Raw genomic sequence first — 21,489 nt, 5'->3', positions numbered from 1 at the left:
AACATCTACTTTTTATCTAATGTGAGCAAAAAAAAAAAAAAAAAAAAAAAAGAATTTAAGAAAGGAAAGGGTTGATGCTTGTTTGTTACATAAAGAGAAATAGCTTGTTTTCTTTGTTGTTTTGCCTGTAATGACTTGACTGAGTGAGTTGTGCCAACATGAAATGTATATATATTCTTTGTTTTCCTCAAAAGCTATAATGATTGTATCTTACTTATAAGATGAGATGTAGCGTTTGAAACGTGTTGAGTTTTATCGGGTTAAAAGGTCTCAACCGCCCAAGTCTACTGCTAATAGATATTGCCCTCTTTGAGTTCGTCTCTGAGATTTCTCTTAAGGTATTAAAACGTGTATGCTAGTAAGAGGTTTCTACACCCTTACAAAAAATGTTTCGTTCCCCTCTCCAACTGAGGTAAGATCTCACAATCCACCCCTATTTGGGGCCATGGCACTCGATTTCCCTCTTTAATCGGCATGGGATCTCACAATAAGTATGCCACAAACCCACCTCCAAATTCTATAGAAGATCATCATATGGTACTTCAAAGAGGTCCATTCAGAACGACATAACTCTCACCCTCACGTAGTCGGATGGATGCCAATTGAAGGTTGTCATCTTGTTTATTTGCTTGTATGAGTCACAACCTATCATTTTCTTATTGAGATTATGACACTTTAGGTCATACCTATATAATATCATGGCCAGGATCTTGTTAGGGTGAACGTTAGAGTTAGCTAATTTAGATTAAACCAAAATTTTTAAAAATTATTTAAATTGAAAAAAATATATTGTTATTTAAAATTATATTGTTAGCAATTAGATAGTTAATTTTATAATTATTTTTCGACAAATTTGCATATCAAAATATAAGTATAAATTTATTATTTAAATTAAATGAATATATCTATTCAAATATACATGAATAATTAATTCCTTCAATTAAAAAAATTATTACCAATTCTAAGTCAAAAGTCAACCATTTAGAAACAAAGAAACGTGATTTCAACAAATATTCCGTTTTATTTTTGGCCAAAAAAAAAATAAATTCAAATTCCTTCCAAGTCCATTAATTTTTTTAATTAAAAAAAACCCACAAGCCGTAGCTCTTGCCAGCGTGGCATACGCACGTGCGAAATACAGATTTCGAAACGACGTCCCACGGATAAGGCACGAAATTGGCGGTTATGCGAAAGAAACAAAGCTTCTGTAAATGGAGAAATCCGCCATTGAAGCTGTGCACTCGAAGCTTCAAACTCGTCTCTGTAATAATTCATCACAGAATCTCAGCCCTATGAAATATCAAGAGGAAATCACTCTCTGAAGAACACAGAGAAGGAGGATTAATTTGATAAACCGTCGAATTGAAATAAAATTAGTGTGATTGCAACCTCGTCGCCCTAATTTACATTGCGACGAACTGAGAGTAGTAAGTAGTAACAAACCCTAGAAATCGATCAAAACCCTAAACGATTCATTTCTTGACTTTTCTGGCCAGCAATTTCCTCGTCGGCGACTTTACTGTCTTTGACTTCTTCACCGCTACCTTTTTCGGCTTCGTCGCTGGTGCGACTCTCTTTCCTGGCGATGTTCGCGACAACGTTTTGGCAACTTTAGAAGGCTTTGATTTAGGTTTAGGCTTTGGAGCGACCTTCTTCACCTTCTCTGCCGCCTTAGGCTTGGCCACAGCGGCGGCCTTTGGCTTCTGGACGACCTTGGATTTTGCGACCGTCTTCGGCTTCACCACGCCATTTGGCTTAGGTTTCACAGCAGTTTTCGCCTTCGGTTTAGCAACAGCGGCCGCCTTCTTCACACTTGCGGCTGCCTTAAGCTTTGAGATCGTTGTTTTCTTAGCGACGACAGGCGCGGATGAAGATTTCTGCTGGACAGAGCGCGCCGATGGAAGCTTGTAAGAGTTCTTGACCTTAACGAGTTTATCAGCGGAAACAAGCTTCTTCAAATGAACAAGCAAGAGCTTCCTAAAATTCGACGGCAATAGCTTGTGCTTCTCTTCGCTGAACTTAGTAATGGCGTACTGACTCGAGCCTGTCCTCTCTTTCAGCGATACGATCGCTTCGCTAATCATCTTCAGAACAATTTCAGAATCCGATCAGAAAAAATTATTCAAAAGCAAACGAGCATTACTGATCAGAATATAGACAAATTGCAAATACCCGAAAGAAAGGAGGATGAGTCGGCGATGATTTGGTCTTCTTCGCACCAGATAATTTCTTAGCCTTCGAATCTTTAGAGGCTTTAGTTTTTTTCGACTTCGCATTGTTCTCCACCGCCACAGCGGCAGCAGGCGCGTCAGAGGGGACAACGGGATCGGCGGCAGAAGCCATGATCGGAGTCGATTAGAATCTCGAACTCGAAACGTTTGCAGAAGAGAGAGAAAATTCAATGAGGATAAATATCGTTGAGGGAAGCTTATATAATGCACTGGAGTCACACTGCTGCATTCTGATTGGTCGAGAGGCTTTGACGCGGATCATGGTCCTTGTAGAAATTTGAATTTGGACCGTTAGATCTAGGGTTTATCAACGGTAGGGATTGATAGTAGGAGTTAAGAAAGGATATGGATGGGGCAAGTTGAAAGTGGGTGATTGGAGTTTTAGATGTGCTTTTCACTTGACTTCTTAAGACCATAGCTTGTTAAATACTTAATGAATTGTTGTGATATTGGGAGGGATTTGTAGCTTAGATTCTAAGCTTTCAAATGAATGTAAATTCAAGTTGTTTGATGTTCGATATCAAAAGTAATTGGGTCTCGAGTGAACGTTGGTTGAAATTAGGGTTTTTTCAATGCAATTTTGTTTTCGGTTGATTTAATATCAAACTTTTTTGCTTCACTAAGGTATTTATCTTCTTGATAGTTCAAGCGGTGTAAAAGTTGGAAATTTTTATCAAAGTTTTGATGTAAAATTTTAAGCAAGAACTTCACGAACAATTCCTTAAAGAATTTTTATCAAAGACTTCATTCAACCTCGTTATCCTTATCATTTCTTGATTCAATGCTTTATAACAATTCCCACATCTTGAGATTGGACTATCGTGGTATTCAAGAGAATTTGATTCTTCCACGAGAAGTAAAGAGATAATATTACTTGATTGTTAAATCGAAAATCTAAAGTGAAATATCCTTCTTATAACGGTCTTATAAAAGAAAAAAAGAAAAAAAGCTTAGTGTTATATTGTGAGATCTCTTATCAATTGGAGAGATAACGAAACATTGTGAAAACTTCTCCTTAACAAACAAGTTTTAGAACCTAGAGAAAAAACTCAGAAGGGAAAGCCGAAAGAGGACATCTGCTTAGCGGTGGGATTAAGCTATTACACCCCTAACACATGAGTTTTAAAACTTTGAGGGGAAGCTCAAAAGGGAAAACCCAAAGAAGACACATCGGCTGAGTTTGGGCGGGCTGTTACACCCCTAGCAAACGAGTTTAAAAGAAAGACAACATCGGTTGTTAGCGTCTATACAACTTGCTTCAAATACTCATCAATACAAATATCTGATCTAAATCTTACAAATCAAGACAAAACGTTTGAAAGTTCAAACAACCCAATAGCTTTAGGGGAAAAGTAAGCCTGATGATATAAGAGAGGGCAAATACAAAATGCATCTGAAAATCCATCCATTAGAAGAAAAAACTAGTGGGATGGAAACTTACTTAAGGTGAACAGAACAGCAATAGAAGAATTGAAGTATGTGGGGGTGAAAAAAGATGAAGAAACAAAAGGGGATTTAAGAGAGAGAGAGAGATGAAAAGAAAACTAAGAACATAATCATTCGAAGAGAATTCCTAAAGAAAGTGTATGCATAGCGCATAAAATTGTACTTTGCAAAAGAGCTAATGAGTGTTGTACTGTAAATAGAAAGAAGATTATCATAAGGAATAGAGGCAGCAGGTTGAACTTGACTCCGATCATCAAGCTGTTGTTGTATGTAGAGTTTAAAAGTACAAATTGCAATGCATATACTGTCCAATCAAAACAAACAGAAAGACCCAATAGCTAATACCAACATAAATACAACACACTCCCTGAAGTTTGCCAAAAATAGCAGAGGCAGCTGGTTCAACATGATGCTTTTTTAAAAACTCCCAAGGTTTTGGATTGATTGATTGATTGTTTGTTTGTTTGTTTTTTGTTGACTGGTTAGGCAGCTGGTTGGTTGGTTGGTTCAAGGGGGCGGTGGTGATGGTGGTGGTGGAGCAAGAAGAAGAAGAAGAAGAGAAGAAGAAGAAGAAGAAGAAGGTCAAAGAGGCGTGGTGTTGGGGCGTGTTACCGACCTGAGGGATGGACAAGTTGGGAGAAGATTTCAGTACTCTCTTGTTCATCAGTTTGTTGGAGTAAATCTTGTTCACTTCCAAGGCTGAGGTTGTTGTAATGAGCAGTCATGTCTTGGTTTCTGTGGTTATCTATGTGGTCGTCATTATTGTTGTTGTTGTTGCTGCTGCTGCTGTTTATTCTCGATCTGTGACTCGAGCCACCACCATCGGCACTTTCTTGTAGTTGGAGAGCAAATTCAAGGTTCCACAAGACATCACCCATAGAAGGACGCTCGGCTCCATGGTCGTCGAGGCATTTCTCAGCTGCATCAGCAAACTTCTTCAAGCTATCAGGGGTGATTTTGCCTTTGAGGTAGGGATCAATGAGATCGTCAAGAACTCCTTTGCGTTTGCAGTGCAACGCCCAATCCGCAAGACTAACCTGTTCCTTGGGGAGGCTTGGGTTTAAAGCAGGCCTTGCACACAACACTTCAAACAGAACAACTCCAAAAGAATAGACATCAGATTTTTCAGTGAGTTGTTGCCTTCTGAAGTACTCTGGATCTAAGTAGCCAAAGCTACCCTTAACGACGGTGCTAACATGACCACCGTTAGCCATGTTCGGACCCGTTTTCGAGAGGCCAAAATCGGAAACCTTCGCAACCCAGTTTTCATCCAAGAGAATGTTGGTAGTTTTGACATCTCTATGAATGATGGTGTACTGTGCTCCCGTGTGAAGGTAGTGAAGTCCTCTAGCTGCTCCAATGCAAATCTCCAGCCTTTTCTTCCATGAGAGACGAGTTTTATTATTATTGGTCTTATACAGATGCTCCCTCAGAGTCCCCAAACCCATGTAATCATAAATCAAACACATCTCATTCTCTTCATCACAAAAACCAATCAAGGATACCAAATGTTTGTGCCTCAGCTTCGAAAGCAAATCTATTTCTGTAAGGAATTCGTGAACTCCTTGTTCCGACTGCGGGTTCGACCTTTTAATAGCAACTTTCGTTCCTCCATCGATCACTCCCTTATACACCTTCCCGAATCCTCCAACCCCAATCACATTAGACTCACTAAAGTTTTTCGTAGCATTTAAAATCTCTGCAAGCGAAAAATGCCGCGCCAAACCTTGGGCCAAATTACTCGCCATACTCTTCCCAGACACGGTTGATTTGCTCCCACTCGAATGCGAATTCCCATAGATCGGTAACCAGCTAGCTGTATGTGAATCACTCCCTGGCATTCTGTTCTTCCTTTGGTACACTGCAAAGCAAAGTGCCACCACAACAAATGCTGCAGCCCCCCCTGCAGCCCCTCCAATCACTTCAACATTGTTGCTCTTTGCTTCAAACTTTCTGTCTCCTTGCCCATCAAGCTTCATCCTAAATGCCGACGTTTGAGGATTCATCCCTGCCAAGTTCTTCCCAGATTCCAGCTTGAATATCTCTAGCCCATTCAACATTGCATCCGCAAACTCCGGCGACTCCGAATACTTCGGATGCAATGCAAGCCATATCTCCTGCAATGTTGCTGCTTCTGGCGAAAACACTACATAATCCCTGTATTTTGGCACCCCCCGCCCCCCCGACCAAGCTATCACATCGATCCCCCTTGTGTCCGCCGTTTGGTTGTTGATGAACACATCAAACACCACCTGATTTGCCCTACTCAATGTCAGATCACAGAAATGCAATCTCATTAGATACAAGAATCCTGGATCAATATTAGGAATCAGCCATGTCAAATTGTAATTCCCATTCACACTCGCTTCTGTCCCCATTGATCTCAACGACCTGTAAACTTCCTCGGGTGCTATATAACTCGGCATATCTTTATACTTAATCACCAACTTCTTCTCAGCTTCTACCGCCACACCCGCCGCAGCACCATAAAGATAAGGAAAATCATCATACCATGCTCTTGTCAAACCCGAGTCGTTCACCGGAGAAATGTAGCTCCCACCGACGTTCAATCTCGCTATCGTCTGCATACTCATCTTCGTAACGTCCGTACTTTGCCGCCCTCCACCAATCATCATTGCTTCCCCAAAGATCTCCGGCATTTGAATCAATTCAATCCCATTCACAAAAGCAAATCCAGTAACAGGGGTGAAGGTCAAATTTAGGGTTTCAGATGTGGAAGCCGCGAGAGTAAATTCGCGGATAATGTAGGCCTGAGTTAAGGCCTGACAAGTGAGATGAACACTAAAATTCTTCGCAAGGGACAAATCATTCGCATTGATGGTGAAAAAGGAATTAACAGAATCATGAAGGCCATAAGTGGAAGGATAGAAATGGAGTCGAAGCCAATAGCGATTACCAGGTTTGATCGGAAATTTATACGCCGTCGCAGAAGTGAAGATCCTAGCTTCCATATACGGAACCTGCGCTGTCATCGACGGATCTTGAAACCCCGCCGACGCCGTTAGGGTATTCTTGGAGGGGAGGAATTTGGAATCGGGAGTCCATTTTCGGCCAATATCATCGGTAGATTCTTCATTTGAACCACAGCGCAACAACAAAGGCGGATCGGAAGCATGAAGAGGAGAGGAATAAACACGGGTGAAGAGGGCAAGGAAGAGGAAGAAAAGAGAAAACATCACATGGGCATTGGCATTCATGTGGGAACTATGTGTGTTTGGCGTACAGGAAAAAGATCAGCGGAGAAGGAAAAGGAGGAGGAGGAGGAGGAGGAAGGTGAAAATGGAAGAAATCCTTTTTTCCTGCACGCCAGAGGAAAATAATGGCCAATGGGTTGGCTACTTTAGGTTTTGTCTTTAGGAACCATAGCCTAAACCATCTCTAATCAACAATGGAGGAGCTGCTTTAATGGTATAGGAGAGATTTTTGGTTTGAAGGAGGCTTCAAAGTTGAAGGTTGTTTAAGATTTGTTCTTCCACCATTCATTTCTAACAGACATCGTCAACTGATTTATGCTATTTTTGGATTTCGCACAGAACATTTCAGATTGGGACAAATCATGCTTTGTGATTAATTATAGAAACAGAGAAAGAAACAAAGAACGTCGTGTGGAATATGGTAAACGAACTTACTGGTTCATCTTCTTCCGTCCTCGTCGTCGCCATGCCCATAGGGTTTCTGCTCCCTTTCCACTTTCTCTCTCTTCTCTCTCTCCTCTCTCTCCTCTCTCTCTCTCTAAAACACAGTCCGCAAAAAAATAGTGGGAAATTTAAAATCCGAACTATATATATTACCCTTTAAATTATTTAATAAAAAAATATCACTAAATTTTCAAAAATATTCATTTTTTAAAATTATTTTAAAATATTCTTTTAACTTTTAATAATAATTTAAAAATACTTTTAAAACTTTTTAAAATTTTTATATTTAAAAAATAACTATACAATTTTTAAAATAAACTCTCTATTGATATCTCATCAATTTAAGATATAATTAATTAGTTAATATAATTGTAAAATAAACCGACACAACTTGGAGCCCAAAGCAAAGTCGAGCAAACTTTCATCCAACAGTTCCCCTCGAATAAAGCTCGACTCCTTTTCTTTTTGAAGTCTTTAGTCATTTATGATTATGCCTTCGACGTTCACAATACTTTTGTTCGATATTTGAGGATTCTATTAACATGACTCCGTTTAGGGCATGACCCTATTACCAGTTATTAGGATCGATACCATTTGTTAGCTCTAATACTAATGTTAGACCAACACGACTCTCCACAATGATATGGTATTTTCCACTTCTAGTATAAGCCTTGGGTTTCCCCCAAAAGGCCTCATGCTAATAGATATAGTATTAATTGATTATAAACTCATGATCATTTCCTAAATTAGCGGATGTAGAACTTTCATCCATTAAAACGTTTAGAGGTAATTTATAACGTGAGGAAAGATGTTTTTCGTGTAAAATTTTTTAATTTTTTTTATAAAGATAAATATGTTAATGTTAGTTTTAAAATTTTAAAAGTATTTTTTAATTTTTATAAAAAGTAAAAGAGTATTAATGGGACAATGGTATTATTTAAATAAAATATTGTAAGGGAATTTTTATTTTTGAGATAAATACAAAATTGGATTTTCTTTTTATTAATTAAGCGTTAAATAAAAATGTCAAACCTTCCAATTTTGTAATATTTAATCCAATAATGGATTAATTTAACTAAAAAAAATTAATAATATTTCGACCATCTTCTTCGTCTACACTGCGTCACTGGTTTTAGGGTTTAAACCGACACTTTCTTCCTCTAGGGTTTTAGGAACCAGTCTCACAACTCCACTTTCTTCTTCTTCTTCCTCTAGGGTTTCGGAACAAGTCTCACAAAACCTTCCTCCATGGCGCCCGATGCTTCAGACGCCCTCGCAGGTTCTTCTTCCACTTTCTTCTGTACCATTCTTCCCGTTTTCATGTTTTTTTTTTTTGTTTTTATTTGTTGTTATCGTCAAAATTTAGTGCAACTTATTGATAGTTTGAATTAGTCCAGATATTCGTAATCAATTAATATTTGGAGAATATTTGAGTTATAGAATATATTTTTCTCTTTAGATTTGTTTGATTTGTAGTATATTTTATTTAGTTAGTTTATATTTTTCCTATTTGTAGTTTTTAGTTGGTATCTAGTTGTGAATATGAATGAAAATCTTCAATCCCATTTCTCATTCTTAAATTAGTATTCGTAATAATATTTTCATATCTATTCACACTTTTGAGTGGTAGATATTGCGTTAGTTATTGTTTATATCCTTACTAGTTTTGTTATGCAAATTCGCGGATTGTATTCAGCGAGGCAGACAGTCCAACAATTTCTCAACGCCTCTCGCATAGGAAACATTGATCTCTTGAAGAGTAAGTTTCTGCTTAATCAGCTTGAATTTGGTTACTGTTTTCCTATAAATTTTGTCGACATCTTATGGAGTGCTTCGGTGTGTTCGAGTAGATTTGGCTGCTAGGCTTGATGAAGGGAAGGGACTGGCGGGAACTGTGGCTGACATTAAGGATGCTAATAAGCGAGGTGCTCTTCATTTTGCGGCAAGAGAGGGAAAGACTGAGGTCTGCAAGTATCTGTTAGAAGAATTGAAGCTCGACGTTGATACAAGAGACGAAGATGGTAAGTTATCGTTACTTATTTATTTGCTGGGGGAATTTGGATTAAAAAATATGGAAAATTTATGTTAGGAATCACGACTCTCCACAATAGTATGATATTGTCCACTTTGAGCATAAACTCTCGCTTTGTGCTTTCCCAAAAGCCTCAACCGAGGGAGATGTATTCCTTTACTTATAAACCCATGATCATTCCTTAAATTAGCTAATGTTGGACTCACTCCCAACCATCCTCAACAATTTAGGGTTAGTAGTCAGAGTTGGCAATCGTTGGACTATAAACCATGTAAAGCCTTTTCTTATTGCCCTTGATGCTCAACTATTTTGGAATTTCGTTAGCTTTTGTATCATTACTAATTGTAGGAAAACTGAAGACGAATTTGATATTCCCTTTTATGCATATTATAATTTGATATGCCTCAATTTTCACTTAAACATCAGTGAAAAATAGATCCTGATTCACTTTGTAGATACCCTCTTAGTTTTGTAGATTTCTTTTTAAAAATATATATATAAAACAAGGCAAATAACTGCACTCCAAAGCTTGGTCTTGAAGAAAAAGTTCCCAATTTTCTTTTTCATTTACAACTGGTGCTGGTTTGGTCGCTAGACATAGATTAGTTTGGAATCCATGTTAACATTTAGATTTAGGTGGATTATGTCTGTTTTTACTTGGTTGAGTATTTTTTCACCGAGTTTATATATCCATTTTGAATTATATCGGAGTTGAAGTATGAGGGCATTCTGGAAAATACTTATGAAATTATATCGTCCATACAAAGAGCTCTATTTACCAATTCTGTGATTAGGATTTCACAAATGTTACTCCTTAATATCATAATGTACATTTGTCACATTCAAGAAGCATGCAGGTTGAGAAAGACTGTTTAGCATGAAAAGAGGAACTTGATGTTGTAAAATCTTTCTCTTGACAAGCATGGGGTTTTTATTGATTTTATGTCTCCGCCATTCTTATATAATTCTTACTGGCTTATGCTAGTATGAAATCCAATAAAGGATGTAAGTTATTTATATGCTCATATTGTTCACATCAAGAATTCAAGATGCCCCCCATTTTAGTGAAAAAGGAAACCACGTTGTCTCCCATGGTTATTTTTTTCAAGCACAATTATGTTTGACATCATTTGGATTTTTTTACAGGTGAAACTCCACTTATTCATGCTGCTCGACAAGGACACACTGGTACTGCAAGATACCTTATCGAGTGTGGTGCTAATCCTGCTATTGCAAGTGACTTGGGGGCCACAGCTCTTCATCATTCTGCAGGCATTGGTAAATTCACTTTTTTTATATCCTTTTTTTCTTCTGGCGCTCCTGCAGGTAGTAGGTGTTAGGATTCAGATTATGGGCATTTTGATTTGAGTAAGCAATGGTTCCTGTAATAAAAAAAATGTATTTGAGCAACAGTAGAGTTTCTTTCTGGAACCAAGTTCTGAATCATTTTACATCTAATTCTTAGGTCTTCTGGGTATTAGAAAGGAACTATTTTGTCTTTATCGTTAAACATCTTACATCTAGAACATGTATCATGTGGCGTTGCTTAGTTTCTTAACTAGTTACAAGTGTCTGTTATAAGATATGAAATTCTCCCGTTGCTTTCTTGTAGAGGGGTGAGAGTTAATGGTTTTGGTGGGAGGGATGGGAGAAAGTTTAGCCAAACTAAATATTGGGGTTGGCAAATCTGTGCGCCATGCCTAGAAGAGATTGAAATGATCAGGACTAATTTTGCAGAACAATGTATAACTTTTATTAATTCTGATTTCTAATGCAGGAGATATTGAGCTGCTAAAGTTTTTACTTTCAAGAGTTACTGATGTTAATTCCCAGAGTGATGCGGGTACCCCTTTGATTTGGGCCGCTGGTCATGCCCAACAGGAAGCTGTAAAGCTGCTCCTTGAACACCACGCTAATGTATATATGCTCACAAGTTCATCTCCAGTCTGATGTTTCTTATTCTTAAACATAAAATTGATTGAAATATCTTGTGTACTCAAGGTTGCTTATTTGTTTGAGTTCTTTTAATTGGAAAGTTTCTCTTATGGAAATGTTGCTTGGTGGAAATTTTGTGTTTTAACTTTGGGATGATATTCATAGAACAAGATTTGTAAAGTTTATTCTTTCTTTAAGATTTCTCTATGAATTAATCTCCATTTGTGGGAAGTTATAATGATTTAGCTGTAGAGGAGTGTTGGTTCGTCAATAACAAAATCCAGAGATTTTTAATGTGTCTTTGTCATTGATCGTGGTTTAGCCCCAGCTACAAACATATTCTAATTTATTGTTTCAGCTTCTCTTTCATTCTACTTTTACTAGTTTGTCATGTTTGATTTTTTCGATAACACGTTTTAAAACATTTATATGTGGATGATTTTTTCCCTTTATACGTTCCCACTGATGCCATAAACGTTTTCTAATGCCTTTCAGCCCAATGCTGAAACTGACGATGATATTACCCCCCTATTGTCAGCAGTGGCTGCTGGTTCTCTGGCTTGCTTGGATTTGTTAATTCAGGTTTTGTTTCTGTTGACCTGAGCCTTCTTTTCTCTCTCTCTTTCTTTTTTCTGTCTATATACCAATGATATTTTATCAAATTCTAATTACTTGAAGCTGTAGTGCGTAAATGGTGAGCTTTTTGCTTCGTCTAGTAGAATTTTGACATTTTTGCATCCTTTGCATTCAATCTACAGGCAGGTGCAAAAGTAAATATTAGTGCTGGTGGAGCAACTCCTCTTCATATTGCTGCTGATAGTGGGAACCTTGAGATTATAAAGAGTTTGTTACAAGCTGGGGCCGATCCTAATGCCACTGATGAGGTAGTGTGGAGCATAGTTCATGACAAAGTTCTACAGCATTGAACTCTCGGTTATTACTCTTTAAAAGAGAATGTCTTGTTCTTACCCTTTATTTTGTTGAATTATGTGATGGGATATCAGTGCATCATCTTTTTCTTCTACTTAGTTCTTTTTTAGATAAAAATCTTTTCATTGATAAAATCGAAGTTGTTGAAAAATTGTAGTAGAAAATACAGTGGAATTTATAGACCTTCTCAAAAGGGAGCTTACAAAACCACATCCCAACTTTAGGTAATTACTAAGGTAGTAGAGATACCAAAAAAATCTAAGTTATCAATCTATCATATCTTACTCTTTCCTGCAAGAAACTGAAACTTTTCATTGATATTTGAGAAATCATTACAGTAAATAAAAAGAAATATTTGCTATGAGAAAATAGAAACAAATGGTAGCTTACTTCTAGTAGTTCAAGATCAAATCAACTAGTAACAGGCAAATCTTATTTGATGTGCCCTCGTGGTGAAATTATGCAATTTCAGTTGAAATTGATATTAAAATCTTTCACCGTGTCAATACACCCCATTTTTAAGATTAGATCAATAAGTGCTTGTTAAGCTTCTTGTGCTGGTTGAGAATATGTGCGTGTTTCGTTTTGAACTCTAGAGTGTCTATATACTTTTACATCAGCTAAAAGCTCTATGTAGATTTCTGTCTTGATCTCTATAGTTTCTTTGTTTTCTCTTTATGGTTGTTTGTTTGCCATCAAAAAATGAAAATTTTGAATTAAAGAAAACCTCTTTCAAGCATAAAATTGTTATTGTTGTATTGTAGGATGGGCTAAGGCCAATTCAGGTTGCAGCAGCTAGAGGTAGTCGGGCAGCTGTTGAGATTCTTCTTCCCTTGACTTCAGCAATTAAGACAATTCCTAATTGGACCGCTGATGGAATACTTGAGTATATGCAGAATGAAACCACGAAAGATCAGGTATGATCTTGTTATTCTATTTTGGCTGTCTTATTAGTAGATTTGTTATTTTAGAACTCAAGGACACAATTGTAAAACCTATAGAACAGATCCTATTCAAGTAAGATCGAAATTAGTAGATAGGTTATTTGTGGTACCTTTATTTTTTCCATCAGCATTTATAGTCTTCAAAAGCTCTTTGCCTTCATTATCAAATTATATACAGTTAATGTTGGTCTCTGCTCCGGTATGAACCTTCAGGTTACCACATCCCTTGAATAGTCATCTCTTGGTATGTAGTTTGTCTCTCTTTACAGAGATAGAACTTCTATCAGAACAAAAAAAATTGTTCGAAATAAAGGGAAGAAGGTGAGTCATATACGAAAGAGAAGCCAAATGCTGCGAAATGAAATAGCTGAAAATGCATTTTTGATCATTTGTTGTTGGATCACAAATTAGACTCTCTAACAGAAAATTAAATAGTAAAGATATCTGAACTTTGAAATGGAGAGCGAAATGATAAGAATTTTACTGTAAAGGAGGGGAACACACCACTTTCACCCTTAAAGTTGGAATACAATAGCAGTGGGAGTGTATTAACTACTTTCTATCAACTGCAGTGTTTGCGTCTGCTTGTTTATTGTTTCTTATATCTCATAGCTGCTTCGTATCCTAACTGCAAGGGGCTAAATTTTGTAGGAGGTCACCAGAAATCTGGAGGAAGTTAGTATACATAAAGACTCCACATCACGAGTTCAGGATTTGCCCGAGGTGTGTTTATAACCCTCTTGAGCAGCTTATTTTTTGGTTATGTATCTGTCCAAAGTTTTCATAGGGATCCATAGAACATTTCCAACGTGATTGTTAAGTGATGATGATGATGATGATGAAAATTCTTAAGGGTAATTAAAATGGTAACTTGCAATTTGTCTTCCATGTCATTCAACATATTGGTTGGGAAAAATGTTTTTTATTTTTGAGAGAGAAACAACTATAATTCATTGTTGGGAAAGGACGTTTGAATGTTTGTTAAAGTGTTCAACCTTTCACAGCTGAGAACCTTAGAGCGAATTAAGCATTAAATGGAAACCTTTAGATGAATCATTGGACAGTCTGTGTATTGTGTTGTACTTTGTAGGACGCCAATGTAAAGGCAAATTATTTATGTTTATGCATTATTTAAAATATGTGTGTCGTAATGAGGTTTTGGAATTACGTGTCAACAGGATATTTACCAAACTTTGATGTGGTGCTTTGAATTATGTTCAAATTAGTCATAATGGCTTGATGTTGTCCCTGGTAGTTTCATGAAATAGTATACTTCATTCTTTCCCATAACAATCAACTTTTTCTTCAAATTCTTTTAGAATGGGAATGCTTATCTAGAACTTGCTTATGAAGCACACTGACCAAAATGATGTTTACAAGTGGTAATACGGTTCTTTATTGCGGCTGCTGCTTTTAAGTCTAACGCCAAATGGTACGTAACTACTAGGTGTCGCCTGAAGCAAAGAAGAAAGCCGCAGAGGCCAAATCTAGAGGAGATGATGCTTTCAATACAAAGGATTTTCATACAGCGGTTGATGCCTATACACAGGTTGATCTTTGCCTGTTTCTGTGTCCTGTTTTGTATATTTCAGTTGTAAAATTGCAGGCTTATTTTATGAACTCCTACAATCTGCTTGTTTTTAAGACATGCCAACCTCTCGCTACCAAGCTAAACATGTCTCTACCAACCTAATAAAGTGTAACAGCCCAGATCCACCGCTAGCAGATATTGTCCTCTTTGGGCTTTTCCTTTCGGGCTTCCCCTCAAGGCTTTAAAACGCGTCTGTCAGAGGAAGGTTTCTGCACCCTTATAAATGGTGGTTTGTTCTCCTCCCCCACCAACGTGGGACATCACAAAAAGAACGAGAGATATATTATATTAAATGCCGACCTCTCTCATTCTTCTTCTTTTTTATTTTAATTATTTATTTTTATTTTACATAATCGATAGATGCTAGCGAGCTAGGGGCAGTACCAATTTTCATTTGATACCCATGACAGTACTGACTTGGGAGGGAGCTGTTAGATCTTTTTGGATAGGATTAAGCTTTTTACGGTGTAGCTTTTTTTTATAACTGAAGTGTCTGCTTCCTAGATTGAAGTTATGAGATGTTTGCAGAGACTCAATTGTAAAGTATGACTGATGCTACTGGACTACTATAACAATGTTATTTTGTAGGCGATCGACCTGGATCCAACTGATGGTACGTTATTTTCCAACCGAAGTCTTTGTTGGATACGGTTAGGTCAAGCTGAGCATGCCCTAGCAGATGCAAAGGCCTGCAGAGCATTGAAGCCAGATTGGCCGAAAGCTTGCTATCGAGAAGGTGCAGCTTTACGTTTGTTGCAGGCAAGTCTTCAGTTCTACAGCGAATCATTTCGTGAGCATTGACGTCATCAATCTCACTATTCATTCTTTTATCCTTTTTAAGTTCGAGTTAGAAGACTTCTCTTATTATGCCATTGAAATCACTGGTCATTATTGCAGAGGTTTGAAGAAGCAGCAAACTCATTCTACGAGGGCGTTCAGCTCGATCCTAACAATATGGCACTAGTTGATGCTTTCAGGTTCTCATTAATCCTGAATCTGTTATGCTTCTCTCTTTCTTTTGGTAGTTCTTATAGTAAAATGAGTCAGTTACATTGAAAGTCATCATTTAATATAACTACAAAATGGAAAGAGTTGATGATAACATCGTTATGCTTTTTGGGTTAATATATGCTTCCTCCAATCTGTTTGAAGATGTTCTTAGGGGGTTTTGAGGTTTTTTTAGAACCCCTTAGACGTAGGGAAGCTTTAATTGTAGCACGTATGCTCGTGTTCGCAGTAGTTTTCGAGGTGTTACGCTTTATAATCCATCCCAATATATTCGTTTGCTTTGCAGGGAAGCAGTTGAAGCTGGTAGAAAGTTTCATGGCACAAATAAACAAAAATCATAATCCAGCATCTATGGCTAATTCTAGAGATGATCGGATCTTGGTGGTGGTGAGAATCCAATTTTCTTCCCTGTAATTTATGTCTTTTTTGAGGTTTGTCGAGGTGTTGGATACAATAATCAAAGTGTTAGATTTTGATAGAGAAGTTGAGGTGTGGCATTCATGGTGAGCAAACCCTCCTTAGAATAACTTAAAACCGACCCGACCGCCTTCTTTTTATCATTCTATTTACTATATCAGTTCTCAGCTCTTATCATTACTGTATTAGTTTCCATTTCTTATCATAACTTAAAACCGACCGCTTTCTTTTTATCATTCTATTTACTGTATTAGTTCTTACTTCTTATCATTACTGCATCAGTTCTCATTTCTTATCATAACTTAAAACTGATCGCTCTCTTTTTATCATTCTATTTACTGCATCAGTTCTCACTTCTTATCATTACTACATCAGTTCTCAGTTTCTCAGTTTTTATCATAACTTAAAATTGATTGCTCTCTTTGTATCATTCTATTTACTATATTAGTTTTCACTTCTTATCATTACTGTATCAGTTCTCAGTTCTTATTATAACTTAAAACCGACTGCTCTCTTTTTATCATTCTATTTACTGTATCACTTCTCACTTATTATTACTGTATCAATTCACTTCTTATCATAACTTAGAATTGATTGCTCTCTTTTTATTATTCTATTTACTTTATAAGTTTTCTTTTCGTATCTTAACTTAATTGGTTAAGACATATATTCTTATTTATGAAATACTACGGAATTATAATTATATATTATATATATATATATTTATCAAATTTATTAAATTTTTGAATAATTTAAAATTATGAAGAAAAATAATAGGAAGGTGCAATCCTGGAATTTGTCTTGGAGGGAGACAGCTTAATATTTATTTATTTATTTATTTTTATACAACAGCTCAAGGAAGATGCTAAATTAATGAAACAAATCCTATTGGTTATTGTCATGTTAATATTTAAAAAATATGGTAATTATACTTCTAAATATTCTATTTAATCCTACAATTTTAAAAGTTTTTCGAAGTTATTTTTTATATATTTAATTTGGTTAAATAATTATGATAACTTTTGTATAATAAAAAAATTATGGTGAATATGTTTTTAAAATTTTATAAATATATATATTAGTACTTCTCGATGTTTTATCTATTAAATAATTTTTGGATTATCCAAAGATGAGGAAAGATGAGGAAGGGCATAGTAAGCGACGAAATGCTTCGTAACCACATGCACTAATCCTCTGAGCTACAGACTCTATCTCCACTGAATTTGCTCCCGGTACCCTAAAAAAAGAACTTTTCCTCTCTCCAGCCTGGCCATTTCGAGTTGGAACCTTTCCTTTCTCTAGCCATTTACCATTTCGGATTTCGGGTTAAGATGGTGAGAGCGCCAAAAAAAAATATTAATTTTAAAAAATAAAATGAAAATATAGAAACTTTTTCCCAACGCAGTAATAATTCAATAAAATTATTTTTTTTATCGACATTTTTATTGTTTTTTCCTGGTGAAGTGAATAACATGTATTATTGTTTTTTTTAATAAAAATTAAAACAAAAATTGGTTGAAATAAACATAATTCAAATCTTCAAACTTAATTCTACAGAATTTAGAAATTGAATCTTAATTTAACTTAAAATGCAAATATTTAGTTGTTATTATTATTATTAACATAGTCTAAATAGATAATTAATAAAAATGAATATTTAATTTTGACAAAATATTTTAAGATTAAATTAGTTATAAAAATTAGAAATAAAAAACAGTTTTTTCAACTAATTATTATTTAACAAAACTAAGAAATTTTCAATATATATATATATATATATATCTCCGTCTTCTTCCTCGTAATATTCTCTGCAAAAGAAAGTAAACTGAATCAGAAACAGAACAGAACTCCATTTCCATCGCTCCATTCTTCAGATCCAACACCCAATTTCTTCCTCAGAAAACTAAAACCCATTTTCCCTTTCGCCCCAACAAATTCTCCCCCCGAAAAACCCTTTGATCCGTGCAAATTTCACTCCAAAACCCTCGATTTTCCTTCAATGTCACGGGTCAAATTCGCTGCCGCCTATGGCACCGTGCCCTCTCCGCCCCCCGCCACAATCCCCACCACTTCCGGTGAAGCTCCTCCATCTTTCCGCTCCAGTTCCTCCTTTCTCGAACACGCTAAAACCACCACGCAATCCCTAATCGCCAAACAGCGGCCATGGCGAGAGCTCCTCGATTTCTCCGCCTTCTCTCTCCCTTTAAGCTCCGATGACGCTATGGCGAGAATCCGCCAGAACGTGAACTACTTTCACGTTAATTACGCCATGGTGATGCTCGTCATCGTCTTCTTCAGCTTATTCTGGCACCCGACTTCGTTCTTCGTTATCTTGCTCGTCTTTGTCGCTTGGTTGTTCTTCTACTTCCTCCGCGATCAGCCTCTCGTTCTCTTCAACCAGACCTTCGATGATAAAGTTGTTTTGGGGGTTTTGAGCATTTTTACAATCATCGCTCTTGTTTCTACTGATGTGGGATCGAATGTTTTGGGAGCCCTAACAACAGGGACCGTCGTTGTTGCGTTGCACGCGGCGTTTCGGAGTACGGCGGATCAATTTCTCGATGTGGAGACTGCTACACAAGGGGGATTGCTGTCGGCTGCGGGAAATCAGCAACAACAACAACGAGGCTACACTCGGATTTGATGGGTACGTCTCAATTTCTCGTACTTCAATGAAAATTGGATTGAATTCCTTATTGCTTGCTTGCTGGGATTCATCTTGTCAATTGGAATCTGGTTTATTCAAGATGCATAGTCAATGCATTTGCAGGGTTTATGTCAAATTGCTGTTCTTCCTGGCTTGGATTGTTGTGACATTAGAGATTCTTGAGCTAGGATTAGATGATACTGGTGTTTAATTTCCATGTCTTGATTGTATATTTGGGATGCAGGGGTTTCTTGAATTTGGTGTTCATTTTCTGAATTTGGTGGAAGAGTTCTTCATGCTTTTGCCTGTTTTTTTTTCATGCGCATATGTAAATTATTCAATGATCAACAGTGGCTCAGCTTGCTCACTTGAACATCTAGCAGGAGGAGCAATGATTTGCCTTTGTTCTATAATTATGTTCTTGCATCATTTGATTTGATCTTTTTTTGATTTTGTGATTATAATTTCAATGCCTTGATTTGATAGTGTTCTAACATTAGATATATGATACATATCTCGGTTTTAGATGAGTCTCTTAAAACAAAGTTGGTAAGCAACCCTATCATATACGAGCATGTACTTCTAACTTAGTTCTAAAATGACTACTCTTGGAGTTACCATGCTCCTTCGTTGTATACTGTTGGATACGGTGCTAAACTAAACGACAATAGCATAGCTTCTAGCGTAAAAGAGTGGCCCTTTCTATAGCCTTCAATCGTCATAGTCGATCTCCACTAGTTTCGAGAGAGATAAAGACCCTTTCCTAAATTAGAACCGGGCCCAAAATGCCAAAGTAGAAAATAGAAAGTTAACTCTTTTCATATCTCCACTAGTTTTGAGAGAGATAGGGACCCTTCCCTAAACTAAATGTCAAGTAGAAAGTAGAATTTAACTCTTTTCGGATCTCCACTAGTTTCGAGAGAGATAACGACTATTTCCTAAACTTTGAATGTGAAGCCCAAAAGAGAACAATATCGACTAGCAGTGGACTTGGATTTAGAGTTGGGCTGTTACATCTATTGATATCGAGTAAACATTATCAACCTTCTATCAGGTCATTTTCTCGAATCAAAATCCAGAGGATTCCAAGACTACATGGATCATAAGAGAATATGACATCAAGATCCAAAGAACATACATACTATCAAAACAGCTTCAGAAAAACTTATCTGTATCAATCATCTTCTACATTGATGGACTCTTTGAACTTCCTGTACAGAATTTTCTTTGATTCAGCCATCTCATAAATACTTATATTCCTTAAGTTTCCCCACGTTCGTAATACTCTCCTCTTTCATTTCTTCCAACCTGCATGGGCAAAAACTGCCCCAATGTGGAAATGAATCACCTCCTGTCCACTCTGGTTGGTTTTCCCTTTCGAGCTTCCCCTCAAAGTTTTTAAAACGTATATGCTGGAGAGAGGTTTCCACACACTTATAAAGAATATTTAGTTTACCTCCTCAACTAAGGTGGGATCTCACAATCCACCCCCTTCAGAGCCTAGCGTTCTTGTTGGCACACCACCTCGTGTCCACCCCCTTTGAGCGTAGCCTCCTCGCTGGCACATTGCCTGACATCTAACTCTGATACCATGTCAAACCTACCGCTAGCAGATATTGTCATCGATGAGGTTTCCCTTTTGGGTTTTCTCTCAAAGTTTTTAAAACGTGTCTACTAGGGAGAGGTTTCTACACTCTTATAAAGAATGCTTTGTTTGTTCTCCTCTCCAACCGACGTGAGATCTCACTAATAGCCTTTACAAAAAACAAAAAATGTGTGTTGGCCAATAAAAAGCAGTTTACAAAAATTCTCATGGTATCTGATTACATAACCAAAAGTGATCTTGAAAATTCCCCATAAACAAAGCTCCTAATAAACAGAGTTGCAAGGAAAATTGTAGGAAAAGCTGGGGAAGAAAATAAACTTGCAGAAGAACAAAGCAAGCAACAAAACATTGAACAAACTATCCTTTGAAGAACTTATATCTCGTGATATCCCATCCATAGGGCTTTTTCTTTATCTAGTCAAAAAGATAATCAACATTTCATCCATTCAACACGAGAAACTCTAATTTGGTTCATATCACATCGAAACTCAAAACTCATCGGAAATTCGAAAATTGCGTCTAAAATCAAAGAGCAAAAGAAGATCAAATCATCGAATACTCAAATTCCTATGCAATCCATACCTCCGCGATTCTAATCTCGTCTTGAAGCTCGTGGAACCGATTGTTCAACCTCCGTTTCAGATCCTCCGCCCTGTGCACATTAACGCCATTGTCGAAAGAAATGGAAAATGATAAGGAAATTTGTGCTTCAAAACGAGTTTGATTAGGCTTTCGTTTACCTGCTGCAAGCTCGAACAGTCGATCGCCCCTGGTAAAAAGGAGGAGAAAGCGAAGGGGAAAGAAGGGTTTGACCGGTTAACAGATTCGAATCTCTAACTCTTAATTTATTTCCCAATTTTATTTATTTTGATTTTAATATTAATCGGATAAATAAACAATCACTCCTTATTATCAATATTGTTATAATTTACCGTTGTTTTTTTTCACAATATTTTATTATTTTTTATAATATAATGAAAATGTAAATTTATATAATTATTAAGCGTGTTCAAATGATTTTTTTAAAAACTAAAATATGGGGC

The 21,489-nt window shown here is 36.8% G+C and overlaps 4 protein-coding genes and 1 long non-coding RNA gene across 7 annotated transcripts; 2 read left to right on the top strand and 3 right to left on the bottom strand.

Annotated features, from left to right (window-relative positions):
* Nucleotides 1-1,319: 1,319 nt before the first annotated feature.
* On the bottom strand, nucleotides 1,320-2,424 carry LOC111465639 (histone H1-like). The gene is made up of 2 exons (XM_023110122.1): nucleotides 2,173-2,424; nucleotides 1,320-2,084 (listed from the first exon to the last, which is right to left on the bottom strand). Exons 1-2 carry the CDS (start codon nucleotides 2,341-2,343, stop codon nucleotides 1,473-1,475), a joined length of 783 nt encoding a protein of 260 aa, XP_022965890.1. The 5' UTR covers nucleotides 2,344-2,424; the 3' UTR covers nucleotides 1,320-1,472.
* A 1,759-nt stretch (nucleotides 2,425-4,183) lies between these two features.
* On the bottom strand, nucleotides 4,184-7,432 carry LOC111465432 (receptor-like protein kinase ANXUR2). Its single transcript, XM_023109806.1, has one exon. It carries the CDS (start codon nucleotides 6,893-6,895, stop codon nucleotides 4,286-4,288), a length of 2,610 nt encoding a protein of 869 aa, XP_022965574.1. The 5' UTR covers nucleotides 6,896-7,432; the 3' UTR covers nucleotides 4,184-4,285.
* A 1,008-nt stretch (nucleotides 7,433-8,440) lies between these two features.
* Nucleotides 8,441-16,373, top strand: LOC111465529 (ankyrin-1-like). 2 transcript variants are annotated; one of them, XM_023109945.1, is made up of 13 exons: nucleotides 8,441-8,615; nucleotides 9,033-9,095; nucleotides 9,187-9,357; nucleotides 10,515-10,646; nucleotides 11,146-11,285; nucleotides 11,799-11,885; nucleotides 12,062-12,187; nucleotides 12,998-13,150; nucleotides 13,829-13,900; nucleotides 14,625-14,726; nucleotides 15,357-15,527; nucleotides 15,666-15,745; nucleotides 16,063-16,373. In XM_023109945.1, the coding sequence occupies exons 1-13, from the start codon at nucleotides 8,585-8,587 to the stop codon at nucleotides 16,115-16,117; spliced, it is 1,383 nt and encodes a 460-aa protein (XP_022965713.1). In that variant the 5' UTR covers nucleotides 8,441-8,584; the 3' UTR covers nucleotides 16,118-16,373. The 2 variants fall into 2 exon arrangements, with proteins under 2 accessions (XP_022965713.1, XP_022965714.1); XM_023109946.1 differs by having other exon boundaries at nucleotides 8,442-8,615; nucleotides 13,832-13,900.
* A 1,608-nt stretch (nucleotides 16,374-17,981) lies between these two features.
* Nucleotides 17,982-19,283, top strand: LOC111465660 (PRA1 family protein F3-like). 2 transcript variants are annotated; one of them, XM_023110160.1, is made up of 2 exons: nucleotides 17,982-18,840; nucleotides 19,085-19,283. In XM_023110160.1, exon 1 carries the CDS (start codon nucleotides 18,193-18,195, stop codon nucleotides 18,835-18,837), a length of 645 nt encoding a protein of 214 aa, XP_022965928.1. In that variant the 5' UTR covers nucleotides 17,982-18,192; the 3' UTR covers nucleotides 18,838-18,840; nucleotides 19,085-19,283. The 2 variants fall into 2 exon arrangements, with proteins under 2 accessions (XP_022965928.1, XP_022965927.1); XM_023110159.1 differs by having other exon boundaries at nucleotides 18,964-19,282.
* A 1,517-nt stretch (nucleotides 19,284-20,800) lies between these two features.
* LOC111465747 lies at nucleotides 20,801-21,277 on the bottom strand. The gene is made up of 2 exons (XR_002714254.1): nucleotides 21,187-21,277; nucleotides 20,801-21,098 (listed from the first exon to the last, which is right to left on the bottom strand). It is a non-coding gene; the product is annotated as an uncharacterized LOC111465747 (long non-coding RNA).
* Nucleotides 21,278-21,489: the final 212 nt, after the last annotated feature.

Source organism: Cucurbita maxima, unplaced genomic scaffold, assembly GCF_002738345.1.
Source record: "Cucurbita maxima cultivar Rimu unplaced genomic scaffold, Cmax_1.0 Cma_Scf00029, whole genome shotgun sequence".
Taxonomy (NCBI): Eukaryota; Viridiplantae; Streptophyta; class Magnoliopsida; order Cucurbitales; family Cucurbitaceae; genus Cucurbita; species Cucurbita maxima.
This window is presented reverse-complemented; position numbering and strand designations above follow the sequence as displayed.

Coding starts and splice junctions, on each gene's coding strand:
- LOC111465639 (XM_023110122.1), bottom strand. CDS start 2,343: ATGGCTTCTGCCGCCGATCCCGTTGTCCCCTCTGACGCGCCTGCTGCC. Junction 2,085..2,172: donor CTCATCCTCCTTTCTTTCGG/GTATTTGCAATT, acceptor ATTGTTCTGAAG/ATGATTAGCGAAGCGATCGT.
- LOC111465432 (XM_023109806.1), bottom strand. CDS start 6,895: ATGAATGCCAATGCCCATGTGATGTTTTCTCTTTTCTTCCTCTTCCTT.
- LOC111465529 (XM_023109945.1), top strand. CDS start 8,585: ATGGCGCCCGATGCTTCAGACGCCCTCGCAG. Junction 9,096..9,186: donor AAACATTGATCTCTTGAAGA/GTAAGTTTCTGC, acceptor GTGTTCGAGTAG/ATTTGGCTGCTAGGCTTGAT. Junction 15,528..15,665: donor CAGCTTTACGTTTGTTGCAG/GCAAGTCTTCAG, acceptor TCATTATTGCAG/AGGTTTGAAGAAGCAGCAAA.
- LOC111465660 (XM_023110160.1), top strand. CDS start 18,193: ATGTCACGGGTCAAATTCGCTGCCGCCTATGGCACCGTGCCCTCTCCG.